This window comes from Aspergillus lucknowensis, assembly GCF_044049455.1.
Source record: "Aspergillus lucknowensis strain CBS 449.75 chromosome Unknown BJX67scaffold_44, whole genome shotgun sequence".
Classification (NCBI taxonomy): domain Eukaryota; kingdom Fungi; phylum Ascomycota; class Eurotiomycetes; order Eurotiales; family Aspergillaceae; genus Aspergillus; species Aspergillus lucknowensis.
Window position 1 is genome coordinate 165,293 of NW_027263588.1, and position 15,574 is coordinate 180,866.

The window sequence follows — 15,574 nt, forward strand, 5'->3', positions numbered from 1 at the left end:
AATATGGCGTTCCTCCCTGCGATAGATTCGTACCTTCTTCTTTTTTTTTTTTCTTCCCTAAGCATCTTCATATGTCCGGTTTAGACCTTCTAATAGATCGTTCTGTTTTCCCCTTCGAATACTGACCGTAGCCGATAATCCGATGATGGTGGGAAAGGCAGGCAGAGTGATTTCTTTCCCCTCTGAATTTCCTTCTTTTCGTTGTGGTGTATCCTGATGCTTGTCCAAGTTTCTGGATCGGGAAACAAATCTCGGAATTATCAAGAGTTGACAAAAAGGGACAGGGTTGAAGCATTCAGGTTGTGCGATAAAGTAGACCAAAAGGCCAGTACAGCATATGTGTACTCGATTTACTTCCTGCTCACTGGGTAGGCCTGAGCAGCCTGAGGCAATTACGTACTCAGCACGGGGTGTAACCCCATGACTATGACTTTTGCCTACCACTCCCATAACGGAAATGAACAACAAACAGTAATTATTTCATGACCCTACTAGGGTGATGAAATGGGATTACCCATTTATTTCCCTGTTTGGAAAGTCCCGCAATGAGCCCACATCACCAACTGGGCAAGTATTTATATAGTTCAGGGAACAACCCTTAGTGGTCTTATTAGGGCTGGGAATCTTTAGAGCATAAAGTGAAACTAACATTATCTATGATCTTACTGTTCCTCTCCAGTTTGTTAGCTAAATGGGAAAATGTCACTTAAAGTTGATCTTATTGCTTGTTTCATTTTCGCATTTGGAGATATCAGTTGGCAATAGAGAAAGGGGCTGAGAAATAAACATGCTGTACAATAGTTAACTGGTACAGACTGTAGCATATGCAAAGGAACATTGAGTCTATTAACACGAATTTCTCATTAGAAGCTCTATCAGGTATTTGACCAGTCTTGTATTAGGGACAATATAGTGAGTGGCCTGGAAACCTCTTGGGAATACACAACCTGCCATCGACCTAGTCAGACATAGATCTTAAGAAACTATAATTAGTTTCTTGTTACCAGGAAGAGTGCTCACTATTTATTAGCCACAACCCTTTTACCTTAGATATTGCATGTTGGGGGCTAATACCCTTTGACTAAACGCAAAAGCTGCTACTGCCTTGCGAACAACCGCACAGCAGGAACAAGAGACAACTCAGCCTTGCGAACATGAGCAACCACCAATAGAATCCGACGATGGTGGGAAACGCAGGCAGAGTGCAGGTGATTTCTTTCCCCTGTTAGAATTAGGCGGTATTTACCACTGTCTAATAAGCAATGTTGCCTTTTTAGCCTAGTGGTAAATATCTGACATCCCCTCTGAATTTCTTTTCTTTTTTTCGTTCAGCTTCGCAGCCTCGCAGCATTCCCAACTCTCCGACAAAACACTTCTCCTTCTCTCTCCCTCAATTTGCCTCTCGACTTTTGAATATCTAATCCTCTCACAGTTAATACAACGCGCGATGACAGCATGGCCGTCTCCAGTCTCCCGATCGGCCGAGACCAGTTCAACATCGCAGTCATTTGTGCCCTCGGATCCGAATCCAACGCCGTCGAGGGAATCTTCGACGAGGTCTGGCCCCGACCAACAGGATTAGGGAAATCCAACAACGACCCCAACACCTACACACTCGGTCGAATCGGGTATTGGAATGTCGTCCTCGCCTACCTCCCACACAAGGGCAAGGTATCCTCCGCGAGCACCAGCGCAATGCTCCTCGCCTCCTTCCCCCAGATCGAGCTCGTGATCGTGGTCGGAGTCTGTGGCGGGGTCCCGCACCCTCAAAGCCACAGAGACGACGAGATTATCCTCGGCGATGTGATCATCAGCACCGAGGTCGTGCAGTTTGATTTCGGTCGACTGCACGAGGGCGGGTTCGAGCAAAAGCGCACCGTGGCAGATAGTTTGGGACGGGCGCCCAGCGAACTAAGGACGTTCATCAAGTACCTGAGTGGGTATATCGGGCGGAACCGGCTGAGGGAGGACACAGGCGCGTATCTGATGGAACTGCTAGAGAAGCCTGGTTTTCATTCGTCACGGTATCCGGGTGTCGAGGCTGATCGGCTCTTTCCCGTGAATTATCGCCATGTGCATCGCGCCGCGGGGACGTGTGGTGGTGTCTGTTCTGAAGCTGAAGGGCGGGTGTGCGAGACAGCAATCGGGGCAAGCTGCAGAGAACTCGGGTGCGACGAGGGAAAACTGCTCCGGCGTCCACGGCTTCGAAGATTGCTAGAGGCGGATGATCCGAAGCTGGGCCTATGTGAGGGAATTATCAGTCCGGACCTGCGCATCCTTTTTGGTCCGATCGCTTCGGGCGACCAGGTCATTCGATCTGCTACCCATCGTGATCGGATTGCCGAGAGCCACGGGGTGATCGCGTTCGAAATGGAAGGCGCAGGCGTGTGGGATAACCGGTCGACGGTCGTCATCAAGAGCGTGAGTGACTACGCGGACAGCCACAAGGACAAGGACTGGCAGCCCTATTCTGCTGCTGTCGCTGCAGCCTGCATGAAGGCCTTTCTCAAGCAGTTCGCGGACGTGGACCCAAATGCTAAACTGGAGCCTCCTCGAAGGCAGACGTTCGAAATCGAGGCGGCCTCCTCAAAAGCTCATCTGACCAGGTTATTAGCTCTCTTTGCCATATTTCTTCTCCCAATGAGCTCTATGTTGCTCGTTTGGGCTGGCCGTTGGGAAACCCCTGAGACGCCACCACTCGAGCCAGTGAATCGGGGATTAGATACCACACGCCCGATCTTTGGTATTCTGGGGAAGACCGGGGTCGGGAAGAGCAGTTTTATCGATCTGCTCGGTGGACGGAATAGATCAGGGTATCCGCCGGAAGTCTGCCATGGCTTGGAATCTTGTATGACCGTCTACCTCCTCCTGGGATTTGCTTTGTGAAGCTTACCTTGAGTAGGCACGAACGAACTTGACTACTATGAAGCAACGGTGGACAGCACGCCGATTTATCTGATTGACACGCCCGGATTCGACGATACGCGCCTGACAGACGAGCAGATCATGACGCTCATAGTGGACACGATCCAGAGGGACAAGTTACTCAAGGGGCTAATTTATCTGCACGATATCACGCAGCCCCGATTCGGCCGACTGGCCGAGAATGCGAGTATTCTCCTTTCTCATATGTATAATGCTAGACACCAGCACTAACTGTCCCGAAGCATATATATCTTTTCGAAAAGTTGTGTGGAGTACAAGCGTTTGAGAATATCATGTTAGTCACGACTAAATGGGCTAAACCACCATACATGGACCCAGAGGAGAACGACCGCCAACACGCCAGAGCAGCCGAACTAAAAGAGAAATTCTGGAAAGAGATGATTGACGGCGGATCCACAGTTACTTCCCATGATGGCACAGCCGGCTCAGCCAGGAGAATCGTAACCTGGTTGCTGAACAACCCGACAATTATGCGCCTCACCCGGCATCGAACTCATCACGCAACCCCATCTCCGCCTACGGTCATACCACTTCCATCTGAGCTTCAATACTCGAGCATACAAGAGGGTCTAGGCACTGTTGGTGACCCTGACATTCCGCGGATGCGGTGGAGAGTATTCAGTACCTTGAGCCTAATCAAAGGGCTAACCATAATGCATATTTTGGGTGCATTTTGGGACGTGATTGATGGTTGGAAGGATGTATATCGACGCTGGAGGGAGGGGCTTTGGTGGGAGGTGGCAATTATTAGTTTTTGTAGTTATATCTATATCTGGGCTCTACGCTCGGTACTCATCCGGGAGTATTGTGGGATTATATGCTGCGTTCTCGTGGCTATTCTTGATGCAGTACGAGCTTTTGGAGAACCAAGAGAAGCAAGTGCGAGGGCTATCAGGATGTCTGGTACAGCCGTGATGATTGTTACTGCGGTGGTGTACAGATAATATCTATATGAGGTAAGGCAGATACAAATACAGCAAGGACCCTTTCTCTATCACTCTTCAATTACTAGAGGCAGGATGACCAGAGTACAAATACCAGATTGTCTTATCACTCAAGGCAATGTTCTTAGTTTCGTCAAGGCGGTTCCCTAATAGAGCATATGGAGAGACTAGTCACTAGAAGTAATCTACTCCTTTGTTTTGTTAAATGTAAACTTGATGGTTGAACGATTAGGACCCTTATAAAGAAATTTATGCACTTAGTGAATAGCCTTGACACTGCTATATAGCTCTATACTAATACAGGCATAGTATTTCTAACACAGATAATTAGTGCACCCTATTTATTTCTAATATCTATAAACTAGCCAACCACAACTGAAGAACATTACTTCGGATACATTGCTGTAGGCTATTTCCTCCACACTTGGAACGTGTACGGCTCATGCTGTACAGCCCATGATGTGTACCTGGGAGAGTTGATGGGAGCGCTGAGTCGGTGAATGCCGGTGTAACCTTCATTGTCAAAGGCGGACCTGGTAGTCACTCGAACCACTTCTCCAAGACTTACTGCGGTCCACGATCCCGTCGCAGCGCTGGTACTCTATGCCAACGCATCTGACCTCGATACGGTGTTGATTGACAGCCGGGTTGTGAAGGAAAAAGGACAGTTTGCGGACTTTGACTGGCCTAAATTGAGGACTGAGTTCTGCGGTCCTCGAGAGACATCATGGAGCGCGCAAAGGGAGCGCCGATCCAGGATATCAGGACATCATGCAGTCAATCCAGGCCGAGGAATCGTGGAAATCGAAGATGTAACTGGGTTGTCATTGAAATGGCAGTCATAGACCTTTGGAAGGTTGCAATGTTTAATGTATCAGTTTTACTGTACGTCCATCAATGCATAAGTTCTAAGACTGTGGCTACTATGCTCGTAGATTCGAAACGTTGCACTCACATTGACGGCTACAAGCTTGTTTAGAACCGTGGCAAGAAATGGTTATAAGAGAACGTTCACTGTTCTAACATTATAGACACATACGGCTCTCTAAGACTTCAACGCTCATTCAACATTATTGCTTGGCTGCAGCTCGTGGGCAGCGTACCCGAGCGACTCTCCCAACTGCTCCCCCCCGATGCTGAGAGGATGCCCGTCCAGCAGAACAAAAAACGTCCTGGCCCACTCAGTGGCACTCGTATTCTTCCAAGTATTCGTACCACGCTGAACCACCACATCCCCCCTCTTCAAGAGCACGGTCTCACCAGAATCCAGACTCATCTCTATCTCCCCTTCCAAAACGACGCCATAATCCAGGCTCCTGGTCCGATGCATGATGGCCTCGTTGCCAGGCGCAAAATTGGAGATTCGACAGACGGTGCCTCCTTGGTTGACGAGGCCCAGCCCATTTCGCTCGACGGCTTTGTGCGCCTTAATGTCGTTGTCGTCGTTCATCTGCGACGGGAATTCGGAGGTGGTGTACACGAGATTGAGTGCCACCGCGACATCACGCATCTCATACCATCTCCCCTCGCGGGAGGAATGGATAACAGCCTTGCCGTCTTCTCGGTGGGTTGTGATGACTCGGGTCCTTTGTCTCAAGTAGGACACGGGTTTGTCGGCCAAGTCGCCTGGAGTAGTCATTGTGTGGATGTTTTGGGGAAACAAGGTTTCTATAATGCTTGCGAAGAGAAGCAGAGAAGTGTTCAGAAGATCGTTCTATGCTGTCAAGGGAATGACGAGGTAGATATATGCCTTTGCCAGGCTGGCAGCTTGCACTCAGCTGGCAGGAAACCTGGCCACGATTCGCGGCATCGTAAGCTCCCACAGCACCACAGAGACACGAGATTCTGACGCTTACTGACGCACCGCTTTCCCGCATAATTCACTGCATACTCCGAGGCTATACGATTCGGGTTTGCATAAAACCGGGATATTGTGGAGCGTCCCTCAAGCTCGAAACCTGGTTTGAAATCTCCCAAGGTTGGGTGAGGAGTGCTTCCGGCACCCAGTAGGGACCCCAAAACAGAACTGGCTTAGTCTGCGTAAGGATACAGGTGGATGACGAGAAGTTCTCATTCGATATTGCAATTTCAAAAAGGGTTCGGCTGTTTATAATTTGGTCTGATGGAGCGTGGTTTATAGAAAAGGCTGACCTACTGTATAAAACGATTGGGCGGGCCAGTTTAGGGCTATCACGGAATCACTGCAGCCTCGAACAATGTAGTCGAGCCTGGCACAACCGCCTCAGGTTTCCAAAAATTGACAAGATTGAAGCCTGCGTCATCCAGTAGCTGCGTGAACTGCGTTTCAGTGCGGTTGGGGGTCGCACACACCTTAAGGACGCTCCTCGCGTTGTCGCATGCCTGCGGAGGCGCAATAGGCTCCTCGTCGGTAACCTTGCCCGGAAGGGTCTTTGTCGCGGTGCCAATGGCACTAATAAGCTCGATGGCACTCATGGTTGTGGGTGATATGGTAGGGTTCTTGAACAAACTCCAAATTCAGAGGCTGCGATTGCCCCTGTAAATTGTATCTCGGAATCAAGCGTCAAGCTTGCAGGAACTATGCTCTCCCGGGAAGGATATTCGAGGTGTGGAATTCAGCTCGCCAGCTCACTCATCTCAGCATTGTCGTGAACACCCCCCAAGACCAATTCAGCCCCAATCCATCCTCCTGGGATCCCTTTAGAGTGGCGCCGGTTGGATCTTTGTTGGTCCAAGGACCGTGGCCCGGGGGAAGTCTTCTAGCTCCAATCCTTCCGAGGCCTGATGGTGCGATGTCTTCGGCATGAGATTAAAGTGCCAAGTCTTATGCGGAGTTAGATTCGTGGAGAGTTGTATTGTTTTCTTTGTGGGAGTTCTTGATATAGTGGCACGAACGTTTGGCTTCAGGATGGTATGGAAACTACCTGTACGTGGGGACTCCACAGGGAAGGGTTATGCTCAAGGGTTTCAGGGCTCCAATTTATGTTTCTTATTGACTGGTCTGCTTTAACTCTTTCACTCTACCCGTATACAGCCTCTCCACTGCAGCTGCTAAGGAGACCATCCAATGCCATCGTTATAGATCCACGGGTCTAGCGGCCCTTCCGAGGAGAGGATTTGGCCGTACTCGCACTCTGAAAACGAGACCTTATTGTTTTCAAAGCTCTCGTAATAGAAGTGGTCATAGCGGTGATTGAGCGCCTCCTCAAGCGTGTTGACATCTCCGCCGGGGTGGAGGACGCTCCACGGCTGGATGCAGTCCTTCGCCTTGCATGTCTTCAATACCATCAGGAGCGCGTCTAACCGCGACACGATATTAATAACCGTGTGATTGTTTATCACAGTGGTGTTTCGGAAGGATGGAAAGGTCATGTTGCCTCCTTTAATTAGATTATGCATCTGGTATGGATCAACCTAGCTCCGTTTAGCTTTGGGAATGCCGCATCTATTGGTAGGGAACGCTTACATTCATGTCATAGAGCTCTCGTTGATTATTGCAATACACAGAGTAATAGAGGTTGTACTCTCGGCCAACAAGACGCATTGCTTTGTACGTATTTTCTGCCTGGCCATTGCCTGCCTACTTGTTAGCACAATCCGTGCGTCCCTTGAGGCTGCTTACTTTCGCCGTTGTATTCTTTTCCATAGATACCTTCCACGCTAGAAGTACCCCAGTTCTCAACGTTGATATGCTCGTGACGAGTACACTGCGCCTCCTCGATATCCTTCTGCGTGAGAGGAATACGAACGCCATCAAAGTCCGACCTAGGCTCCAACCCCAGCATGGAGAAGAAAGTCGGCGCCAGATCCGTATGCGTGGTAACAATATCGGTGACCTGGCCCTTGGGCACATTTGGGCCCCTGATAATCAACGGCACATTGATATCCTCCTCAAACCCACATTGCTTTCCCGGCTGCAGGCGGTGCTGCCCGATGTGGAAGCCGTTGTCGGAGGAATAGACGACATACGTGTTCTCCAATATTCCTAGCTCTTCAAGGCGCTGGAAGATACCATCCACCATCTCATCCACCGCTTGTAGAGATCTGAGTCGATCGCGGTAGAACTCGTCATTATAGGCCACGACCGTGTCGTTCTGCTTGGGCAATCGCGAGATCCAACTGACGCCACTTGGCTGTGATCGAAAGCGTCGGTAAACCTGAACGAACCACCGTGAAAAGGACACGTACCTTATCAGGATTGAAATTCAGCGTCCGGGGAATCGTGGCGTTCTGAAAAAGGTCCTTGTGCCGCTCAGCGGGGACCGGGTTTCCCGATTCAAAATTCACAGAGCCCGGGTCGGTTGGATCCACACTCGTCAGGTCCACGATGAGATTAGCGTGCGGTGCGATGGGGGCAACCGTGAGGAAGAATGGGCGTCCTGCCTTGGCGCCTTCCTCGACGTATGCGTATGCCTTCTCTGCGAGGACGTCGGTGCTGTACTGCCCGGAAGCGCTCACTGGGAGATGGCGGTCACGCTGCCAGACGTTCTCGAGGTAGTTATAGGTGAAAGGGTCAAGGAGGAAATCGGAGGAAGTCCACCCGGCAGGAAAAGGGGCAAAGTAGTTGAGCAGGTGGTGGTAGTTGAGGAATTTCCCTGTATAGTACGTGTTGTACCCTGCATCCTGCAGCCATATGGGGAGGTATTCCTTATTATATCCTTCCTTGACGAACTTTGGGTAGCCCCCTGTAGTACATCCGGTGTCAGTGGTAGGCCTGGACGTATTGACATGGAGTAAAGGGTCAGCCTACCATATGGAGGGAACACGTCGGTTACATTCGTGTTATGGGCCGCCTTTCCCGTGAGCAGGCTGACCCGAGAAGGACAGCAGAGTGCTCTTCGCTGCGTTAGTTCTAGACAAGCAAACACGGCATTTGGACTTACACTGTACAGTAGTGTCGCTGGTAATGGGTGCCTTGCTCCACGAGATGTTGCTGCACATATGGCATATATGACAGCGAGTCCATCTGGGCGTCTTGATCATCGGTAAGGATAAAGATGATATTCGGCTGTCTTGCAAGCACGCGTACCAATTGCAAGAATACTAGCAGCGATCGCAGAATATACATGATGCGAATCATGGCTCTTCCCGAAGAGTGGTTGAGATCAAATTGAAAACAGAAAAATGAGCGGTGGTCACTCCCAGGTCAGAGAAGGCAAGTCGCAACGTAATATATATACCTCTCTGCTGGCGAACACCCGTGTCTGTCCTGGTCCGCTACACAAAGATAATGCGGAGTTCCCAGACAGCATCCATGGATAGCCATCATCGTCCTTTGCGAGAGTAAATCGACGGGGTGCTGGGCAGCCAATCAGCGTGCGTATGGAGCGCCACAAGACAGGGATCTTGCGAGCTCCGCAAATTATTCAATATTATTGGTTAACTTTTTTTAAGCTTTTCTGGTTTGGGTTAGAATCCACGCGACCTCGGAGCTGAGACCATCTGATTCGCTCGGCGTGCGCCGCCATTCTTTTGGTGGCCTGGATGTGAGCTGCAATGCCACAAAGGGAGCACCATCCATACAGCTTGAATATTAATGATACGCCGGAGCGGCATTCGGCCTTGGGAAGGCTGTGCACGTACAGCCCCTTCCTTAGGGGACCTCGCAAGATCTTGGGCTTTTGGCCGGGACCACAGGATATAAAGAGGCAAGAACATCACACAGATCATCAAGACATCAAGACATCAACAAACATGTATCACACACTTTGGGCTACTGTGGCTCTCGCAACTTTGGGCGTTGCCTCTGGTGGCTCTCATGACCCCGCGAACCTCACTGCGGAAGAAGCCACGGAGTTTGCCTTGATTGTAAGTTGGTCCCCTTTCAATGTAATTTATGCGAGGTTCTCGCAATTGATGTGCTGAACGTCTCTAGTATGGCTTTCCTCTCACTCCCTTCACGACGTATGCCTTCACTGCCTTCGCAGCGGCGGGGGCAACAAATACCTTTGCCCATGCCAGAGAGCTCTCAACGGTGCACGACAAAACCATTGTTCGTCCAAACGCCGACACTTTATACTCGACCGTCCTAATAGATCTCTCCGAGAATGACCTCATTCTGGATGTCTCAGCCATCGAAGACAGATATTGGGTTTTCCCTTTTTACGACGTCTACAGTAACAATTACGCCAATATTGGCAGTGTCGAAGGCAGCCCTCCCGGCCGGTATCTTATACGATATGGCCCTGCTGTACGTCAAGAACCTGGCGTGCAGCTATGCTACCTGGCAACACTAAAGAGCGAGTGCCAGCATGGCATTGTTGGGCTCGTTAATTCCCCAACTCCATATGGCCTTGTCCTTCCTCGCATCCTGTTGAAGAATAACGGCACAGGCCTAGAGGCCGTCCACGAAATCCAAGATGAAATGTCTGTGAAACTAGTGAATAGAGAAAGTCGCCATGCTCCTCCGCTGACCGTGGCAATGCTCAACTCATCTCTTCCGGAAGACCCCATAACTCGGGCACTCCAGCTAACTGCCCGAATCGCCCCATATAACCCTCCACGCGAAATCTCAGACTTTCATCGCGTCAAAACCACATTGACAGCCGCCGGTATCTGGGACGGCAGATACCATCAGAGAGTTCGCAATCTCACTGCTGTGGCTGCGGCAGCGCAAGCTTCTGTAACAACGGCAGTAAACCAACCAGAGAATATAATGTCACTGGAGAACAACTGGATCCAACTCACTCCGGAAGCGCAGGGAGATTTTGGGACAAACTACGAGATGAGGGCGTTTGTTGCTGGCTGGGGGTATCTCGCCCTCCGAGCTTCTGAGTCTCTCTATCCCATGTACACTCCGGGAGGCGAAGTCGGGGGTCGGTTTTCCCTTGGCCCCGATGAAGCATACCTCTTCACGTTTAGCACGAAGCCGCCTCTTAACGACAAGGGATTCTGGAGCTTGACGGCATATGGGCCGGACCTGTACTTGATTCCGAACGAACTCGACAGGTATTCACTCGGTGATCGCTCCAACCTGACGTACTCGGATGGTCAGCCTATCTATGACGGCGGCGACAGAGATGAAAGCTTCCAGATTGTTGTACAGCCAGCTGATGTGGTTCCTCCCGGCAATTGGACATCCAAGTATGTTTCTTTCTGCGCCTCGGGCTTATGCATGTGCTTACGTGAACTCTAGCTGGCTTCCTGCGCCGACTGGCGGTGGTGATTTCGATGTTACGCGTAAGTCAAGCTTTTTAACGGGGGTCGTCGATCAGCCTAACATTACTCTTATCCAGTCCGTTTCTATGCCCCGAGTGATGAACTGTCAAACGGAGGTTGGACCTTCCCTAAGGTCGAAAAGATCACGGCACTCAAGGCTTAATGGTTGTTCAAGATCCAGCTTGCATTCTGAATATACCCTCCTGCGGTTGCTGATTGGAGGGGTAGCACTGGTTTCTATCGTGGATGCTATCGCTGGATACATGTTAAAGCTAGAATAATCTCGATCTTTGTGTCATGTACAATTACCCTACCGCAGAGTATATCCCAGCGGCTTCCGTGCTCGCCGATTATTCAAGAAGTCTACGTGTCGGGTCGGTGTACACGCGTTGTGGCCAGCTGTCGAAGCTGCACCATCGCCATTTCCGTAAACGGCTTCGGATATCCCACGTCCTCATAGCCCACCAATGGTACGTCCTGTGCATAGAACTTTGTCTTTATCCGCTCGCAGGCAAGAAATGGATACTTCTCGAAGAACGCGGGGTGTAACTTCTGCGTCGTGAAGTCGTCATACTCCAGATTGTACCTGTTCTCTATTTCGAGAACGGCAGGGGAGCGTGGTTTGTATGAGAGTTGGTTGTTGGTGAGGCCGAGCCCGCTTTGTTTCTCGAGTAGATATAGGTCCCAGACCCGGAAGGATGGCGGATATACCTCCCCTTCATGCGTAGGAGCGAGGTGTCGGTGGGCCATTACATTTTGGATTGCCGTCTTGCACACAGTCTCAACATCGATCTGGTCTTGAACTTCGATTATACGATCTCGAAGGTCAGGCCACGGAAGCCAGTCAATAAGCGGCGAGTGAGGCACTGTCAGTTGGAGGGGAGTTGGTCGATAGGCTGGGTGGAGTTTGTCGTAAGATGCTCGGCATGGGAAGAGTCTCCAAAGCTCCGATTGAACGAAACCATTGAGGGATGCCTACCATTGCATTAGACGATCAAAGAGATTTGTGTAGACCATCGTGTGCCTACTGTGAGTTTCCAAAACCCCTCTGCTGCCGGCCACGCCTCCCTTACGATCCAAAGGACCCCGTATGAAACCAATGACTCCAAAGCCCTGGAACTAATTCTTGTCAGTTTCACGCCTGCTGTCATGCCAAGACGGGTAGACCTACGGAGTATTCTCCATCCCAAAAGCCTGCTTGATAGATACCCCCAGTGCCATGATGTACCGGTCCATTCTCTGTTGCGCCTCACCCATGTAGAAGCCAAGCCCGGAAGTGAGAGCTAGAGTTGCTTCTGGAAGATCCAAGCCCGGTGGAATAGCAAAGCTTCGGACATAGTGGCGCTGTGCCGCTTTCTGGCCCTCTGGAGGCTTGGGGTTGGGCGAAACTGATGGTGCCTGGGGGAGCGGCGATATGTCTGGCGTCAAATGAGTTACTCCTTGGAGATTGAACAGAATGGATAATTGGTCGGAGCTCGAGTCATCCGCAGGGATGTACCATGGCTTCAGAAATTCCGTGGAAGAAGGGGAGTCCTGAGTATTCTCTACTGGAATCGCCCATGATAGAAGCGGATCGTTTGTGATCTCTTCAATCGGATTCATTGCTGAAGCACATAAATCACCCAATGTGGTCTCCAGCGGTGATGGAGGGTTAGAGATCAGGTTACCACGCTCGGGAGATAGGAGAAAGCCTGGGGGAGCGCGAGATGAGAACGGATTGCTGGAATCTCTCTGCGAGGGCGACACGCCCTCCATCTTTTTGATCTTCGCGTTAGACGGGGAAAGAGCACGGCCATTTCGCGGAGTAGGGCCATATTGTTGATCACGCCTTGTGCCTGCCTTCCCGGGAGCAGCAACGGGGCTCTTCGCAGCGGCACTGAATATGCGCGCGTTGCAATCAACGCAGCGCAACGTCCGCCGCAATCTGCGATTCTCGAATTCAAGGCGACGGCACTTATCTTGCAACTTGTCAATCTGACTAAACTGATTACCGTCCATGAGTGGAGGAAGAGGATGTATCAGCGAGGCGACTGGGGGAGAAGGGGGGGTGGTTTCACGAGTCAGTCAGGAAGGGAGACCCTGGACCAGGGGTCTATCCCACAGTTCGTGTGGGGTACTCGGACAGCGCAGCCAACCCTGCCAGTGCGGGGAAATGAGGTCACAAGCCTGGTACCGACAGTTGGGGATCCCCAGATGGAGAAGTCGGAAAATCCCCCGTCGTCCTCCCCGGTCAGATCGATATCCCTCGGGATGCCTCCAGGATATGGATCGCACGGGAACTATCTGAAAAACAAGGTTGGCAACACAAAAGTACTATTAGGCGTAGAGCGAATGGCTGACCATCGTTGAATTTAGGGAACATAATGGAAACCTGTACCTCCCGAAGCACACTCCTCGGCGTTATATATCACGTCGAGAAGTGACGCGAACTTCAATCCCTGTCTGCTTGTTGAACCAGAAATTGTGCGTTGTCCATTCCTTCTGCTGATCTACCAGCTCCAATTTAAATGACCGCAAGAGTTGCGGAATCATCTTATGGATTTCCGCAAGAGATATCTAGACACCTGTTAGCCTAACTCCCGACGCGAACCCTAAGGTACTGAGGGGAAGTACATACGTTCTTGCCAATACATGTCCTCGACCCCGCTCCAAAATGAAGCATATACCGATCCATTTCTGCGGCCGCCTTAGGATCCCGGATCCATCGATCAGGATTGTAGACTGCCGCGTCCGCTCCAAAAATATCTGTATTACTATGTAGCACAGGAGCGCTAATACCAACTTTAGATCCGGCAGGGAAGAAGCGGCCGGCGATCTGGCTCCCACCGGGGGGGACATAACGGGGGAGGGATAAGCCGACGCTGGGGTGCATCCGAATGCCTTCTTTGCAGCACGCAACGAGGTAGGGCAGCTTGATAGCCTCATTGTATTTGACGTGGGGCTTGCTCAGCCGTCCATCGCTATCGGCTTTGTTGATTTCTTCCATGAGTTTGGCATAAGCGTCTGGGGTTTTCATCAGATAGTAGAGAATGGAGCGGATGGCGATGGCTGTTGTATCGCTGCCGGCGAATCTGTAGCGCATAGTTAAGCGCGAGAGATACTAAACGGGTAAACTAACGAGAAGGGCTTACATGGCGACGACTGACTCATTCTGAATCTCGGGAATGTCAAAATCAGACTTATTCTGCCGCACCTTGAACAGTTTATCCAAGAGATCAGATCTATTGACCTTCCGGTCTGCCATCTGCTGCAGTCGATGGTCCACCCAGAACTTCCCAGCACGACGGATCTCGTTGAATCCTTCAACAGCCTTGCGGATGCTTGGAAACAGAAGTCCGAGAAAAACTTGGAAGTATCTCAGGAATACCGGCAGCACGCACAGGAGCGTCGTTGTCGGCATCATTGTATCCAGGCTGAGGATATAGTTTCCAAAATCATGCTCGTCGCGCATGAATCCGAACTGCTGGCCGAAGAACAGCTCGCCGACGACGTCGAAGGTGTACCTGAAAAGATCAATAGTAAGCTCTTATCTGTACAAGTGGACGGTGAAATCTAGTGTTCTGTACCATTGAATCCATTCACCAAGATCAACGACCTGCCCCTTCTCGGCAAACTTGGCCATCTTCGACAAGAAGACCTCAGTACAAGTGTCAATGTACTGCTCTGACTCCAGTACACTCGACATGGAATAGATATTGTTCACGAGCTTCCTTCGCGCAGAGTGCTTTGCCTCATCCTGCTGGGCGAAGTGGTCTCCATGGGGACTGATGCCAGAAGCGAACGGCGGGTAGAAGTCAGTCTGTATGGAGATACTGTTAGTCCGGCGGATATGCGTTAGGAATGATTCAGTAACTTTTGTGAAACCGCTCTTTATCCCGTAGATAATCTTGACAGCGGCGGGATCTGACACGGACACTTCATCCGGGGCGATTCGCACGAGAGGACCTGATGGTTCAGTCAAGGCGGCCTATAAATCAGCAAAGGAGGAGCCTACCATATATCTCATGCAATCTGCGCTGCACGAACTCCGCTTTTCCAGTGAAGACTTGATACCCAAGCCAGTACCTTGAAACTGATGCCCAGAAGGGTCCGGGAATACGGCTTAAGGGGTGGAAAAAGCGGGTATAAACAAGCCATCCGACACTGAAGAGCAGCACACTGGGGGCCAAGAGGTTTAGAGCTAATGACAGCGACCGCTGAAGGAATATCCTACTCAAGGACGAGAAAAACGACGACGACAGGAGCATGTTGACCGGTAAGACAAAAGAGTGGTTGGTAGGACTAGATACCTGCCCTATCCCCCAAGTTTATACGCCTCTGCCATCAAGGCCTACTCGAGAGGAGGGGAAATCGGGTGTTCTGCTCCGAAAACTTGCCATGTCTGTTCGAACGTCGAGGGCAGCACCATCTTGTGGGGTTAATCCGATCCCCGTGTGGAGAGAGAGGGGGGAGGAGGGTCCGATTGGGAGGGACGCGTTAGCGGCGGCATTGCGAACTGTGGATCTCAGAAGATCGTCGGAGAAAGCGGAGATTTATTCAGAGTCGGC

At 50.8% G+C, this 15,574-nt stretch overlaps 6 protein-coding genes across 6 annotated transcripts; 2 read left to right on the top strand and 4 right to left on the bottom strand.

Moving 5' to 3' along the window:
• Positions 1–1,336: 1,336 nt before the first annotated feature.
• On the top strand, positions 1,337–3,289 carry BJX67DRAFT_228752 (nucleoside phosphorylase domain-containing protein). Its single transcript, XM_071025884.1, has 2 exons — positions 1,337–3,108; positions 3,168–3,289. Exon 1 carries the CDS (start codon positions 1,456–1,458, stop codon positions 2,884–2,886), a length of 1,431 nt encoding a protein of 476 aa, XP_070883089.1. The 5' UTR covers positions 1,337–1,455; the 3' UTR covers positions 2,887–3,108; positions 3,168–3,289.
• A 1,661-nt stretch (positions 3,290–4,950) lies between these two features.
• On the bottom strand, positions 4,951–5,529 carry BJX67DRAFT_390247 (cupin domain-containing protein; the record flags this gene model as incomplete). The annotated part of the gene is made up of 1 exon (XM_071034612.1): positions 4,951–5,529. The coding sequence occupies one exon, from the start codon at positions 5,527–5,529 to the stop codon at positions 4,951–4,953; it is 579 nt and encodes a 192-aa protein (XP_070883090.1).
• A 1,391-nt stretch (positions 5,530–6,920) lies between these two features.
• On the bottom strand, positions 6,921–8,937 carry BJX67DRAFT_374118 (sulfatase family protein; the record flags this gene model as incomplete). Its single annotated transcript, XM_071031503.1, has 7 exons — positions 6,921–7,283; positions 7,336–7,445; positions 7,492–8,002; positions 8,058–8,554; positions 8,620–8,705; positions 8,753–8,877; positions 8,914–8,937. The coding sequence occupies 7 exons, from the start codon at positions 8,935–8,937 to the stop codon at positions 6,921–6,923; spliced, it is 1,716 nt and encodes a 571-aa protein (XP_070883091.1).
• A 615-nt stretch (positions 8,938–9,552) lies between these two features.
• On the top strand, positions 9,553–11,290 carry BJX67DRAFT_228759 (uncharacterized protein). Its single transcript, XM_071025885.1, has 4 exons — positions 9,553–9,677; positions 9,745–10,952; positions 11,005–11,048; positions 11,105–11,290. Exons 1-4 carry the CDS (start codon positions 9,564–9,566, stop codon positions 11,188–11,190), a joined length of 1,452 nt encoding a protein of 483 aa, XP_070883092.1. The 5' UTR covers positions 9,553–9,563; the 3' UTR covers positions 11,191–11,290.
• Positions 11,291–11,390: 100 nt separating this feature from the next.
• Positions 11,391–13,025, bottom strand: BJX67DRAFT_384115 (DUF3425 domain-containing protein; the record flags this gene model as incomplete). Its single annotated transcript, XM_071033600.1, has 3 exons — positions 11,391–12,002; positions 12,056–12,146; positions 12,199–13,025. 3 exons carry the CDS (start codon positions 13,023–13,025, stop codon positions 11,391–11,393), a joined length of 1,530 nt encoding a protein of 509 aa, XP_070883093.1.
• Positions 13,026–13,427: 402 nt separating this feature from the next.
• On the bottom strand, positions 13,428–15,274 carry BJX67DRAFT_374120 (cytochrome P450; the record flags this gene model as incomplete). The annotated part of the gene is made up of 6 exons (XM_071031504.1): positions 13,428–13,583; positions 13,645–14,098; positions 14,159–14,530; positions 14,594–14,826; positions 14,881–14,972; positions 15,022–15,274. 6 exons carry the CDS (start codon positions 15,272–15,274, stop codon positions 13,428–13,430), a joined length of 1,560 nt encoding a protein of 519 aa, XP_070883094.1.
• Positions 15,275–15,574: the final 300 nt, after the last annotated feature.